The 13,087-nt window shown below is 39.4% G+C and overlaps 2 protein-coding genes across 2 annotated transcripts in view; one reads left to right on the top strand and one right to left on the bottom strand.

Annotated features, from left to right (window-relative positions):
- The window catches only part of LOC308405306 (DENN domain-containing protein 3-like), a 37,054-nt gene extending 32,832 nt beyond the window's left edge, over positions 1-4,222 (top strand). The window contains exons 24-28 of the mRNA XM_080895845.1: positions 102-262; positions 401-537; positions 1,512-1,630; positions 1,997-2,134; positions 2,327-4,222. Coding sequence (XP_080751971.1) covers positions 102-262; positions 401-537; positions 1,512-1,630; positions 1,997-2,134; positions 2,327-2,536 — 765 coding nt within the window. The 3' untranslated portion in view covers positions 2,537-4,222. The remainder of the gene's footprint in view (positions 1-101; positions 263-400; positions 538-1,511; positions 1,631-1,996; positions 2,135-2,326) is intronic.
- Positions 4,142-12,812, bottom strand: LOC308406020 (potassium-transporting ATPase alpha chain 1; the record flags this gene model as incomplete). Its single annotated transcript, XM_080896828.1, has 24 exons — positions 4,142-4,278; positions 4,369-4,460; positions 4,693-4,794; positions 5,213-5,346; positions 5,465-5,610; positions 6,350-6,473; positions 6,707-6,861; positions 7,070-7,238; positions 7,509-7,659; positions 7,818-7,954; positions 8,060-8,235; positions 8,435-8,627; positions 8,750-8,884; positions 9,137-9,246; positions 9,336-9,455; positions 9,918-9,996; positions 10,188-10,456; positions 10,617-10,734; positions 11,046-11,180; positions 11,321-11,434; positions 11,627-11,830; positions 11,971-12,030; positions 12,259-12,363; positions 12,807-12,812. The coding sequence occupies 24 exons, from the start codon at positions 12,810-12,812 to the stop codon at positions 4,250-4,252; spliced, it is 3,063 nt and encodes a 1,020-aa protein (XP_080752954.1). The 3' UTR covers positions 4,142-4,249.
- Between the last annotated feature and the right edge of the window lie 275 nt (positions 12,813-13,087).

Below are 13,087 nucleotides of genomic sequence, written 5' to 3'. Positions count from 1 at the left end.
AAACTATTTGTTATTTGTTTGTTCTGCTTAACTGTTGTAAAAAATAGAAATTTGGCAGCTTTGTGATGAATAAAATACATCTTATCTTATCCTTTGTGTAGAACTGTATGATAGGACTGGTCCAGGAGCAGGTGTGGATTGGTTCTCAGGACTCTGTAATCTACATTATCGACACTCACAGCATGTCCAGCAACAAACAGCTGACCGAACACAGACATGAAGTGACTGGCCTCACAGTGGACTCCAGCAACCAAGCCAACAGGTAGAGACGTGTTAATCTGTAGTTCGTACAAAGCACAAAAACCAACACGCGCAAAAATGAGAGCAGTCTTATTACAGTGAGTCTCAATGTGTTAATGAACATGTTGTGATGCTGTATTAAATGAGCCTTCTTTCCCAGCCTGCTGACATACTCCTGCAGCCGCGATGGGATGATCCTGCAATGGGACTCATCCAGTCTTAAAGTGAAGCGGCAGTTTTTACTCAGCTGTGATTATCTCTCCTCCATACAGATCCACAACAGTGCTCTGTGGTGCTGTGAGTACACGCTCTCTCCTCTTTCTCCCTCATTTAATCAATGTTTCTGATTATGTGTTTCGGAGTAATGAGTTCTCTCTCAAGAGCTTCATGTCACAGAGCGGGCGTGAGACAGGCAATAACAGAGCAGAGTTGATGGTAATTTACAAACGCAAAAGCAGACTGAGAAAAGCTTACACACAATGAGGGCGATGCTGACAATACATACAGGTGAAGAGGAAACAGGTGGGAGCACAGCTGCCAATCAAAGACATGGCAAGTTAAACCAAACATATTGCACAAGAGACGACGGAGTGTCAAAATAAAACAGGAAGCATAAGCATTGAGGCAGAGACTAAGACATACCTGCTTGATCAAGACGAAAGGCTTATAAAAACAGAGACTTAACAGACTTTAAGGGGACACAAAAAGGATGAACACAGGATGAAACACAGAGAGATGACTACAGGGACAGGATGGGACAAACACGGGGATCAGGGCTTAAGATGTAACAACTTGGCAAGACAGGGAAACCATACAGCCACAGAGACAGGACACAGGGAGACCAGACCGGGGAGAAAAAAGGGTAACAAAACACAGAGACAAGACACGGAGACGAGACTAGGGTGAAGTGGACACAAAAGGGAACTAACATAAACAAGAACCAAGAATTAACTATATAAATAACAAAAGTGCAGTGGTACTAGGGAATACTGAACTCCAGACTCAGTAATACAGAGCTTGAATTTGCATATTTCTTAAATCCAAGGAAGTTTATAATAAGTGCAGAAAAAACAAAACAAAACACTGGGCTGGAGGCCCAGGAGCATGACAGTCCACTTGTTCTCATTGCTTACATACATTGCCCAGAGGTATCTGGGACAATGCCTAACATTTTTTTCTTGGTGGTCTAAGTAGATCAATTATGTCTACACATTAAGCCACCTTAAGCCAAATGTGTTTGGATGATGATTTGAGGATGTGTGTTCGTGCAGGTTGTGGTGACGGCATTGTGGAAGTGAAAAAGAGTGGGACACCACAAAGAAAGATAACACTTCATAAGGACCTACAGAGCATGCCCAGTAGTTTCAGCAGCTTCATTTATATACCAGAGGTGACTTTACAATCCTTGCTTATATGTCTGTTAATTAAGAACGCTAGTGGTGATTCATTGTGTCAATCCATGTCTCAGTCAGTAGGTGGCATGCAGTCACAGTGTACACAGCAAATTCAAAAGTGTTAAATGTTTTGGTGTTAATAGTCTTCTTGCAAAAGTAGAGTTAATTTTACTCTAAGCAGAGTCACATTCTTTTAATGTAACTCTGAGGTGTAAAATGATAGTAGTTAAAACCGAGTGTTAAAAATGAGTGTTTCTCTGTCAAATCTGGAGGGGTTACAATGGAAACATTAACTCTTGACCTCTTAACTCTGAACTCCTACAGTTACAGGATTGTTCATGTGTTTTGTGTGTTTGTTTCAGCGAGGACAGCTGTGGACAGGCTGTGCAGACTCAGTAGAGTTGTGTCTCTGGCACACAAACAATCACAGGCATCCGTTTAAAATAATCTCCCTGCCTGGAAGTTCAGGGGTCACATGTATGATTCGTGTCAAAGACCAGGTGAGCTGTGATTAGCATGTCAGGTCACGAAATGATCTTATGTTTGCTGCTTTGTATTGATATTTTTACTATTGTTGTCAGCATGTCTTGTGAGGTTTACACAAACATGTCAACCATTCAGTTGTTTTAATCATTCAAAACATTTTCATTTATCCAATGAAACCTTTCATTGATGTCCTTTTGTATTCTTAGATCTGGGTTGGAAGGAGTGATGCTGGGGGTCAGTGTAATGGTCAGCTGAGTAGCCAAGTGTTGGTAGTGGACATAGAGAGCCACACGGTAGCAAAGGAGCTGCAGGCCCATTCAGACAGCATTCAGACGCTCTGCTCTGCCGAGGATCGATATGTCCTCAGTGGCTCTGCGTGTCGTGACGGCAAGATCGCCATCTGGAAGGTCGAATAGAGTCCAAAAAAGAAGAAGGATCCAAAGAGATGGAAGAAGAAGAGAAAAAAGAACTACTAGAATTACTATTTTTGAACAGTTTTGTTAGTCTGAAAGCCAATGCATGTCTTAAACCAGCATTATTATTACATTTGTTTTTGTAAAAAAAAAAAAGAAAACGAAAAAGCAGGGTGCAACTCATCTGGCTGAAAAAAGAATGTGTGGAAGAAAAATGACCCTACGTCTCATTTATTCACACCATCAGTAAACACTTGTCTAAAATATTTATGGTTTAAGTCGTTACTCAAGTCGTATTTAAGCGTGACGTTCACTAAATAATGGCAAAATAGACTTTAATGCAAAGTTTACCTCTGTGAAAGGAAAAAGTGGAAACTCCTAAAAGGAGTCCTCAAAAGAGCTGCAACACTTTTCTTTTTTAATGAAACAGCAAAATATCACAGGAAATGAATTCATATCTCATGTTTGAAGACACATTATCTGTTACTGTACACAGATCATTTGTGATAGTAATACAACAAAGTTGAAAAGGCTGAAGACTAAAAAAGGGGAAAACATTTGTACCAATATTTCAAATGTAAATGATATCTAAGAACAAAAAACCCCTAATCTCAAAAAGCCCTTAAACATGGCATTTTGAGATTTTAATTTTTGCATATTCACAACATGTAAAAAGATTCAATCTGCCACATGATTGTGTGATTTTAAACTTTAATTCATATGCTTCCCATCCTTTAAATATCAGTTCTACATGGAATTGTTGTCAGTTTATTGGTGTTTTTCAAAAACAACTGAAATCAAATTTCTCTTGGAGAAATTCTTTTGCACACAGTGCTTAACAAATGTATTAGACCACCTCCCAGTGTAAGGTTTATGTCACAGCTGCTGCAAATTAACAGTATTCGTAGTTATCAAAATCATTTTTTTATGTTTTTAATCGTCAATACACCAATGTGTGCAAGGTCTTTAATCAAAGTTATATTTGTAATGCCAAAATATCATTGTTAGTCAAAAATTTGCAAATGTACTGTTTTGCAAAAAATCATTAATTTTGTTTTTTGATTAAGATCCTAAATCAAAAAATTATTTTAATTTGAATAGAAGTCCAATGTGCCAGCTCAAATTTGGGTGTAAAAATCCAAATTGTTTATTATTTGTTTAATAAACGATATAATTTTAGTTTAAATAATTTTTTGACAAATTTCTAAAATATCTGTGTGTGTTTGTATTTATGACAGTTGCACTGCATATTAGCTATAAAGACCTCTGCCAAATTAATTTAAAAAGGTTATCCTTAACCATTAAAACTGATAACCCAAAATCTGAATCACATGTGCAGTGTTAACATTTGTGAAACACATTGTAGGTTGGAAAAGGTCAGCACACATGAAGCATATTTTATTAAAAAGACACGTAATTGATTTGACAGTCATAAAATTCATTATTAATATAAATACAATGCAATCAGTCAAAGATTTGCAAAAACACACATCTGTGAAGTTTTGAAATAGCGATTAACCCTTTTTTATTTTGTCAAAAGCATTTAGGAAGTTTTGAAAATTCATAAATTTCTGAAATTAAATTAAATACATAAATCTCAGTGAAATGTAGATAATTGTTGAATTGGGTGACATTCTCCTGGTTTGTCATGTTCTGTGAATAAAGGATGCTTTCATGCATGTCACTGGACAAAAGGCTGAAATTTCTTCTATGATCTCAGTAGTATAATTCCTGATCCCACCAACCTGTGAAACAGCAAGAGATAGATTCATCGTCATGGAATGAGAATGGTTAATTTAATGATGATTGAAGAAGAAGAAGATTTTTAAACTTACTTCCTGGGTGTCTTCTCACTCCCAACTTCCTGATCTCATCATAGACAAAGATTAAAATACCAAATGGAACTGGAACAAACCACCACTGAACCCTGAAGAGAAAATAACCCAATGTGTTAACATTTAAAGAACCTTTTGGTTTTTAACAAGCAAAAATGATTGTGTAAGTTAGTAAGTATAATATTAAACATTTTCTACCTATTGTCTCAATATTATGTTTTAATAAAAAATGTGTTCTGTAGATTACTGACAATTTGTTTTCCAATCCAGTCTGAACTATGATTTTAAGATGGTGACCATGTAAATGAGGACCTGTGTTTTTACCTGATGGGCATAAAATTGAAGATGTTGGGCATTCCAGGGCAGTAGCAAAGCAGATTACCCAGGCAGAGCTGGAAGACTATGGCGGACACCAGGACTCGGTTCCTGCACACGAAAACATAAAATCTCCCAGTTGGATCTTGTTACAGTCACTTATTAGACCAAACACATGGGAAATTTCCCAGATAAATGTATCAAACTTGTGTTTTGTGTTTAGGAATTGCAAAATTAGTGTTTAACAAAGACTCTGTAGTCAGCTGTAGCTCTTAAGAAAAGTGGCTATACAAGCATCTAATGTTGCCACTTTCCTGACTCTAGTTTCATGTGTTGCACTTTAAGCTCTTTTTGCTTAATTTCAAGACAATCAGCAGGGTTAGCCATCTTGGATAACAGTTAAACACTCAGACAGGAATTATGCTGGTTTTCTACTTTATCCTGGTTTCACAGTTATTGACAAACTAGAAATGTTTCCGCTTCACATTTAGCTAGTAGCAAGTCATGGTATAGACGGGTCTTTGCTGACCTGAAGAAGCCTTGCTGGAATGCAGAGAGACGTCGTGTTTTCCTGATGAGCACATCTGAGATCTGGCAAATCTCTATACTGACGAAAAACACGGTGTAGCACGTATATTCTTGATACAGCCTCTGACTGTAGGTCTGCACACAGAGAAGAGGAAATGAGAGAGTAAGTCCTTCCATAAAGAAATTACAAATATCCCTATTACCAAAAACACTTATAGTAACACTGAAAGTAAAACAGAAGGTCTAAGCTAACCCATTCTTGTCCATAGCTGTCTTGTAAGTCTTGAAGTTTGACGTCTTCCCACTGACCCCGCAGGCCAACGCATAAGAGTGGAAACCAACCCTCCTGAGCCATGGCGGTGAAATAATCAGTAAAACCTGCGTAAGACTGAATGGCTCCTAAAACATACATAGAATAAAAAGGGTCAGAAGTTTCTAAACAGTATGTAGATGCAGAGAGACAAAAATAGATATTCTAAGTATTAGCAGTACCATCTACAGTACGTATTATTACTAGGACTTCTTCTACCCACCACATCTCCCCAATCCTGAAGCAACTTCACTGGCTCCCGGTCAAATTTCGCATCCATTTTAAAATAATTCTGTATACATTCAAGGCTATTCATTCTCTCTCTCCACCGTACCTCTCTGACTTATTACAGATGAAGCTCCCATCCCGCTGCCTCAGATCTTCATCTTCTCTTTCTCTCTCTGTTCCCTCTGCTCGTCTGATCACAATGGGAGGGAGGGCCTTTAGCTGCTCTGCCCCTCGACTTTGGAATTCCCTACCCCCGGACCTCAGAAATATTAGTTCATTCTCTCTTTTTAAGTCCACCCTCAAAACTCATCTGTTTAAAATTGCCTATTCTTAAATTTCTGTATGTTTTAACTTTTATCTTCTATTTTTATCATTGTGTATATTTCCAGTTTTTATCTGTTGTACAGTGTCCTTGGGTGCTTTGAAAGGCGCTATTTAAATAAAATGTATTATTATTATTATCTCATCTGCTGCACTTTACAGGATGGACTGAGATAGTTTTGTGTTTGTCATTCAGTTAAGGGTAACTGGGATAAGCAATTCCAATAGTAAAACTGTACTGCATGTATATTTTAATGACACAAACACTTATAGCCACACCTATCTGGAAGTACGAATACACAGCCAGGGCTTCGTTCACTAGGCGATCACGCCGGGGGTTCCTAGGTTTAAGGTGCATGATGTCACTCTCTGCTTTCTCGTATGCCAGAGAAACCGAGGGGAACTACACCAGAGAGAAATAAACATACGAGATATCAGTCCAAAGCACATATGAGAGTGAAGAATATATTAATATCACTAAATCACCCACTGTTAAGGGCTAAACTGTGTGTGAGTGGTGCAAGCAAATATAGGATAACAGCAATCATCACTAGTTAAACCAAATTATCAGCGTAATGACTGTAATTAAGCAATTTTCTTCCTTAAGGAACTGGTACTAATGACATAGTTACTCACAATGTCAGTGGCCAGTTCAATGAACAGGATGGTGATGCAGCCGAGAGGAAGAGGCACGCTGACGGTGATGTAGACCAGATATGGAGTCAGCTCAGGAATGTTCTTTGTTAGCGTGTAGGCAATAGACTTCTTCAGGTTGTCAAAGATAAGACGGCCTACAGACACACATACACAGGTGTGACAACAAAAGGACTCAATGTGCTTTAGCTTTAACTGTTCATTGCTTAGTACAAGCAACTGCAGGATGTTTATAATTACCACAGGTTTTACCTCAAAATCAATAGTACTTTAAGTAGGAAAATATAAATTCACTCTACATACGACCACTTTTAATACACAGCAGAGTTTCTTCTCAAGTCTCACCCTGCTCCACTCCGGTGACAATAGAAGCAAAGTTGTCGTCCAGTAAGATCATGTCTGCTGCGTTCTTCGCAGCATCTGAGCCAGCGATCCCCATGGCGACGCCAATATCGGCCTTCTTAAGAGCGGGAGAGTCGTTCACGCCATCACCTGTCACAGCCACAATGGAGCCCTGGGGTGGTGAAAGATGAAAACAGTCATTAACCTGAACACACTGGGTAAAATGATATGAGCAAACCAATCTCTTCCCCTGCTGCTTCTTCATTCACTGTCCTCACAGGGGGGCCATAGTAAGGTCTAATATCTAATATCTTACTGTAAGGGGACCGTAAGATATTAGCATATGCTTTTATGAAACATGTGCACAACAAGTTTAAAAGTCAGGCCGCGAGTTATGAGGTGGAGGCAGGGTAGTGAGAGATCACAGTGTATTTGTATTTACCAAACGCTGACAGCTCTCCACAATAATCAGTTTCTGCTGAGGGGATGTTCTTGCAAACACCATCTCAGGATGGTTGCGCAGCGCCTCGTCCAATTCGTCGCTGCTCATGTCTTTCAGCTGGCCACCGCTGATCACACAAGCACGAGCTTCACTGTGCAGACACATACATATACATCGTTTATTTATTTGTCACAACATATGCTGAATGATTGTGAGAAATAAACATTAGACTCAAATGTACAGACAGTCAAATGTATAAGCCACTGAAATGGGAATTGTTTAAACTGTGGTCTGAAGCAATGCAGTCACCTCTTGTTGACTTGTTCCACAGGTATGCGCTTCCTCTGGGCAATATCCTCAACTGTTTCACTGCCTTCTGAGATGATGCCAACATTAGCTGCTATTGCCTTTGCAGTAATTGGATGGTCTCCAGTTACCATGATAACCTAAAGTTATGAGAAAAAAAATTGCATTACGTGAGTAAAAACTATTTTTTAGAACTCAAACCATCTAAAAAAACAAGCCGTTTAAGTGTGGCCATAGTAACGCACCCTGATACCAGCAGTACGGCATTTCATCACTGCATCGGGTACAGTGGCTCTTGGTGGGTCAATCATTGAGATGAGGCCAGCAAAGCACAATCCAGATGTGGGGAAATTCATGTCATCCGTTTCAAATTGATAGCCACGAGGAAACTCTTTCTCATTTAGATAAAGGTGACAGAAACCTGGGAGCGCAGGGAAGGATGGTTAAAAACACAAAACCCAAAGCGCCACCAAAATTAATTATGTACTATCAATTATTACGGGCCATAAAACAAAGCTGATTACAGTGAAAATGTTTTGAAAGATTTGCTCAAACCTCCAACAGTGTGTGGCGGGAAAAACAAACAACTCTAGCAACATTTTAATGAGAAGCACTCTAACCCAGTACTCTTTCTCCCAGCCCTCCCAGGTCCATGTAAGCCGTCTGAAAGGATTCGCTCCACTGCTCGTCCAGCGGCAGCTCCTGGCCTTTTACCAAAATGGTGGAGCAGCGTTCCAAAATACGTTCTGGTGCTCCCTTCATCACCAGCAGATAACGCAGGTCCAGCGGATCCTCTAGTTCATGGATAGACAGCTAAGGATCAGACAAGACAATTAAGTAATGTAAAGCTCCAGGTGACCACAAAATGATCTTTTTTTTTTTATCATTAAGAATGCAGGGATTCATCAAGCATGACAAAATATCTCTGTTGCTACCTGAAACTTGTTGGTAGAGTTGAAAGGCACTTCCACAATTTTCTTAAAGCGGTTTCGGTAGTCCATGGTGTTTCCTACAGTGAGCTCAGTGAACTTGAGCAGAGCGGTCTCAGATGCATCTCCAACCACAATCCGCTATGAGAGGCGGTAAAAGCAATGTGATGAGAACAAATCTTTTCATGAAAGAGTTAGATAATGGGCCACCGAGCTACTATAACTTTATATAATGTTTATAATAAAGCAAGACTAAATGCAACATTTTGCAGGGCCAGAGTTGCACTATATGCAAGCTGACTCCAAATCAAGTCAAACCAAGTTTAATTAAATAGCACAGAGTTCACGTAATTACGTACATATGAGACAGTAACACCAGAGATCATCCTGTACCTTAGGAATGGGTATTCCTTCCTGGTCCGGTTTGAATATAGCTCTGTTGCAGAGGGCTGCAACTCTCGCCAGGGAACGCCATGTCTCTGATGACTGATCGAAACTTTGACCTATGCATATTTGATTATTGTTATAGAACTGTTTACAGCAATACAACTGGGTGATTTCAAAAGGCACTGCTTTAAATGTGCTTATTTACCAGACTGATCTTCTGTGGTATCAGCAGCGTGAACGTGGTTGTCAAACCAAAGGTGAGCTACAGTCATCCTGTTCTGGGTCAGTGTGCCCGTCTTATCCGAACAGATCACTGAAGTGGAGCCTAAGCACACAAGGGTCAAAGGTTACACACGCGTCTTCTAAACGTACGAGAGACTGGATTTTATGAGGACATTTTTACGATGTTATGAATTGCATACGTGATAAACTTTTTGATGAATGGCAATGACAGTTTTTATTCATAAGACATTTCATTACATAAGCTTCATATGAAAGAGAAAACATAAAAAATGTAGGTTTATTATAACTTGAGACAATAAAACAGCCAAAAAAAACCAAAACAATTTAACACACAGACAGATATAAACTGTCAAGCCTGTGGAAAACCACTCAGCACATTATTATTAACTAATATCTAAATATTGCCAAACTTGCAATGATTTTATCACCACAATTGAACTCAGTGAGACTTTAAATAATCTAATTATAAATAAAATGATCCCTTTCATCATGAAGTGATTTTATAATAAGCTGTCTCCGCTGAGTAACAGTCTGATATGCTGACCTAATGTCTCCACGGCCTCCAGGTTCTTCACAACACAGTTCTTCCTGGCAAGTCGCTTAGCAGTGAGAGACAGACAAACCTGTCCAAAAGAAACAGTTTGTTATGGGCTGGTGTGTTACTACAAAGAAGAACCACAGAGAAAACGAGTAACTGTGTACTAATACACAACACGTGATTCTTCAAAATGAGCACTTGTAAAGCTGGGTTCTCTTATTATAAGACAGACAGGTATTTGACACACACAGATGTTATAGTAGATGTGAAACTTACGGTTACTGTAGCAAGTAGCCCTTCTGGCACATAAGCCACCACAATAGCCATGAAGAAGATCATGGCTTCCAGGAAGGCATATCCAATAAACATGGCAACCACAAAGAAGGTAAACCCAAAAAAGATCGCAAGACCAGCAATGATGTCCACAAAATGCTCAATCTCGATAGCGATAGGTGTCTTCTCGTTTCCTACACCACTTGCTAAGCTGGCAATCCGACCGATGATGGTACGATCGCCTGTGTTAATGATCACGCCAGTGGCCACACCTGGAGGGGAGAGGAGATACTGTATGTTTGTTTACCGTGTTTAGTTACTGCTTCTGCTTCACAACAAACTGAAAAATATTAGCAGAAGCCATCATAGACCTATTTTAGGCAAAGATAATGTGTTAAAGAGTACAAAAGCCAACCCTGTTATCTAATGTACCTTCCAGACAGGTTGTGGAGAAGAAAGCAATGTTCCTGGTCTCCAGGGGATTCTCGTGAGTACATTCGGGGCTCCTGGTTTGTGGTTCAGACTCCCCAGTCAAGGACGAGTTGTCAACCTGGCACACAAAGTATATTTACAAAAGATTTCCTACATATCTGCATGTTGAAATCGAGATAAGAAACAGAGGTGTGCGATAATGGACCGAGCTCTTTCATGTTTTTAATTCCATTAGCCAAGTAAATGTGAACCTTTTAGTGTCCCTCCATTATTCAAATCATCAACTCGTGTTATTTAAAGAAATTTTACTTTTTAAACTTTGACCATAGGCCTGCATTATAACATAGCATTATAACATTTCTAATAAAGTATCCAATGCTATAGGACAGTATCCTGTCCACAGTGCACTGCAGTATGTGTGTATTTTACCTTGCAGCCCTGACTAGTGATGATGCGAATATCAGCAGGGACTCTGTCTCCTCCTTTGATCTCCACCAGATCCCCCACCACTAGTTCGTTAGCATTGATCTGGTTCTTCTGACCATCACGGATTACTAGGGCTTGCTAATGTTGGAGAGTGGGTTGCCAGATTAGACAAGATGAAAGAGGATTAAAACATGAAGGCCAGAGAGATATAACAGACGTCATTAATAATATAGGCCAACATTTGGTAACATTTTGACACCTGCATTTGTGCAACTTACTTGTGGAACTAGGTTTTTGAAGCTGGCAATGATGTTAGTACTCTTGAATTCTTGGTAGTAACCAAAACAACCGGTTACCACGACAACAGCAATAAGGACAATGGCCAAGTACAGCTGGAGTGAGAGAGAGAGAGACAGAGGATGTTAAAATAGGACGTCGTTGCCCTCCTTCCTACAGTCTCTCTTCATTTGCCTCCCAGTTCTCTCCGATACTTCCTGCTCAAATCAATTTACATGAGCCATAATGCATTCGGTTCAGTTGTACACTAAAGGAGAAGCAAGAGAAAGGGAAGAGTGCTGACTCACATCATCAAAGCTTGTGAGGTTCCCTCTTCCAAGTTCAATTCCAAAGGCGATGAAGCAGATAACAGCGGCAACCCACATGAGACACTGAAGGCCTCCAGCCAGCTGCCTGGCAAACTTCACATACTCAGGAGTTCCTTTAGGAGGCTTCAGCTCATTAAGACCATCTCTCTCCAAGACCTCTCGGGCGAATGAGGAGGTCAAGCCCTGTGGATGGAGTACAGAGCAAGACACATGAAAAAAAGTGAACTTTAAAAAAGGACAGAGGCACTGCCTTTGTCTTGTTTAATGTTGCATAATAAAGAATAAATAAACAAGACTGAAATAAAAGATGAGAAATGTCTTACTTTATCGACACTGGTGGTGTACCTCATTTCAAGCTCTTCAATTGTTATTTCATGGTCATCCTGCAGAAGGAGACAGACAAAATTACAGATTCAGAAATCTTCCAAAGGGGAGTGAGCTAAGGTTATGTACTCATATCTAAATTGATGCATTTGGTCAGATCTCAACAGCAGCTGGAATAAGTCATAAAAGTAACGTGGAAAGTGATAGAGCCTTTATTCAACTAATTCCCAATCCTTTCTACATGATTAAAGGTGATAAAAGAACAGAGCTTTCTTAAAATCACTCACTATATCCATTTCTTTTTTCATGCCCTCCAGCTTTTCCTTCTTCTTCATCTTTTTCTTCTTCTTCTTGTCCATGTCGCCATTCATTTCGAACATGTCGTATGAGTCCTGAATGCAGGTAGATATGGAAACAATACTTAAGTCCATATATTTTTGATGGTGAAGAGACCAAAACAAAAATAATTTCATACATTTGGTATACACAGCACCCTTCAATGTGACCTTTGTATTGCTAACATTAAATGCTTCTTAAATGAGTTTTTTGTTAAATTATTTTTTTACCACTTCATTACAAAACCCACAGATGAACTGTACAGTTAGATAAATAATACTTATGTATTTATGTATATATCTGAAATTATGTATTGCTATTTCAACTGAGGCATTTCTGTATACTGCACAGTTATTTATAGACATCTATAAACATATACGCTTTTTTGAACCCATTCCCAAATATACCAGAAACTACAAAACAGGTCCATTTTATTTTTATATTAGATCGACCTGCTGCTCTTTTTCACGCTTAATTCATAATATTCTGTGTCACCTACTTTCATGGTTGCAGGTGTGACACGGGAAGGTTCTCCCAAATCAATGGAGGTCCACACCACTCTGTCCTTCTTTGCCCCCGAAATTTTGTCACTTAAGGTACAGTCCCGAACACGCGCCCTGTTTCTCACTCTCTCTCTCACACACACGCGATCTTACACACACACACACAATGGTCTGAGACACAACAAATTTTCTGGGAAAGGTTTTTATACCTCAAAAAGTCCTTTTAATTTGCACATGCGCACTCCCACTGCTGGAAACAGACTCGTGTTTATCAAGC

The sequence above is a fragment of the Rhamphochromis sp. 'chilingali' genome, assembly GCF_963969265.1.
Source record: "Rhamphochromis sp. 'chilingali' genome assembly, chromosome: 11".
Lineage (NCBI taxonomy): Eukaryota > Metazoa > Chordata > Actinopteri > Cichliformes > Cichlidae > Rhamphochromis > Rhamphochromis sp. 'chilingali'.
This window is presented reverse-complemented; position numbering and strand designations above follow the sequence as displayed.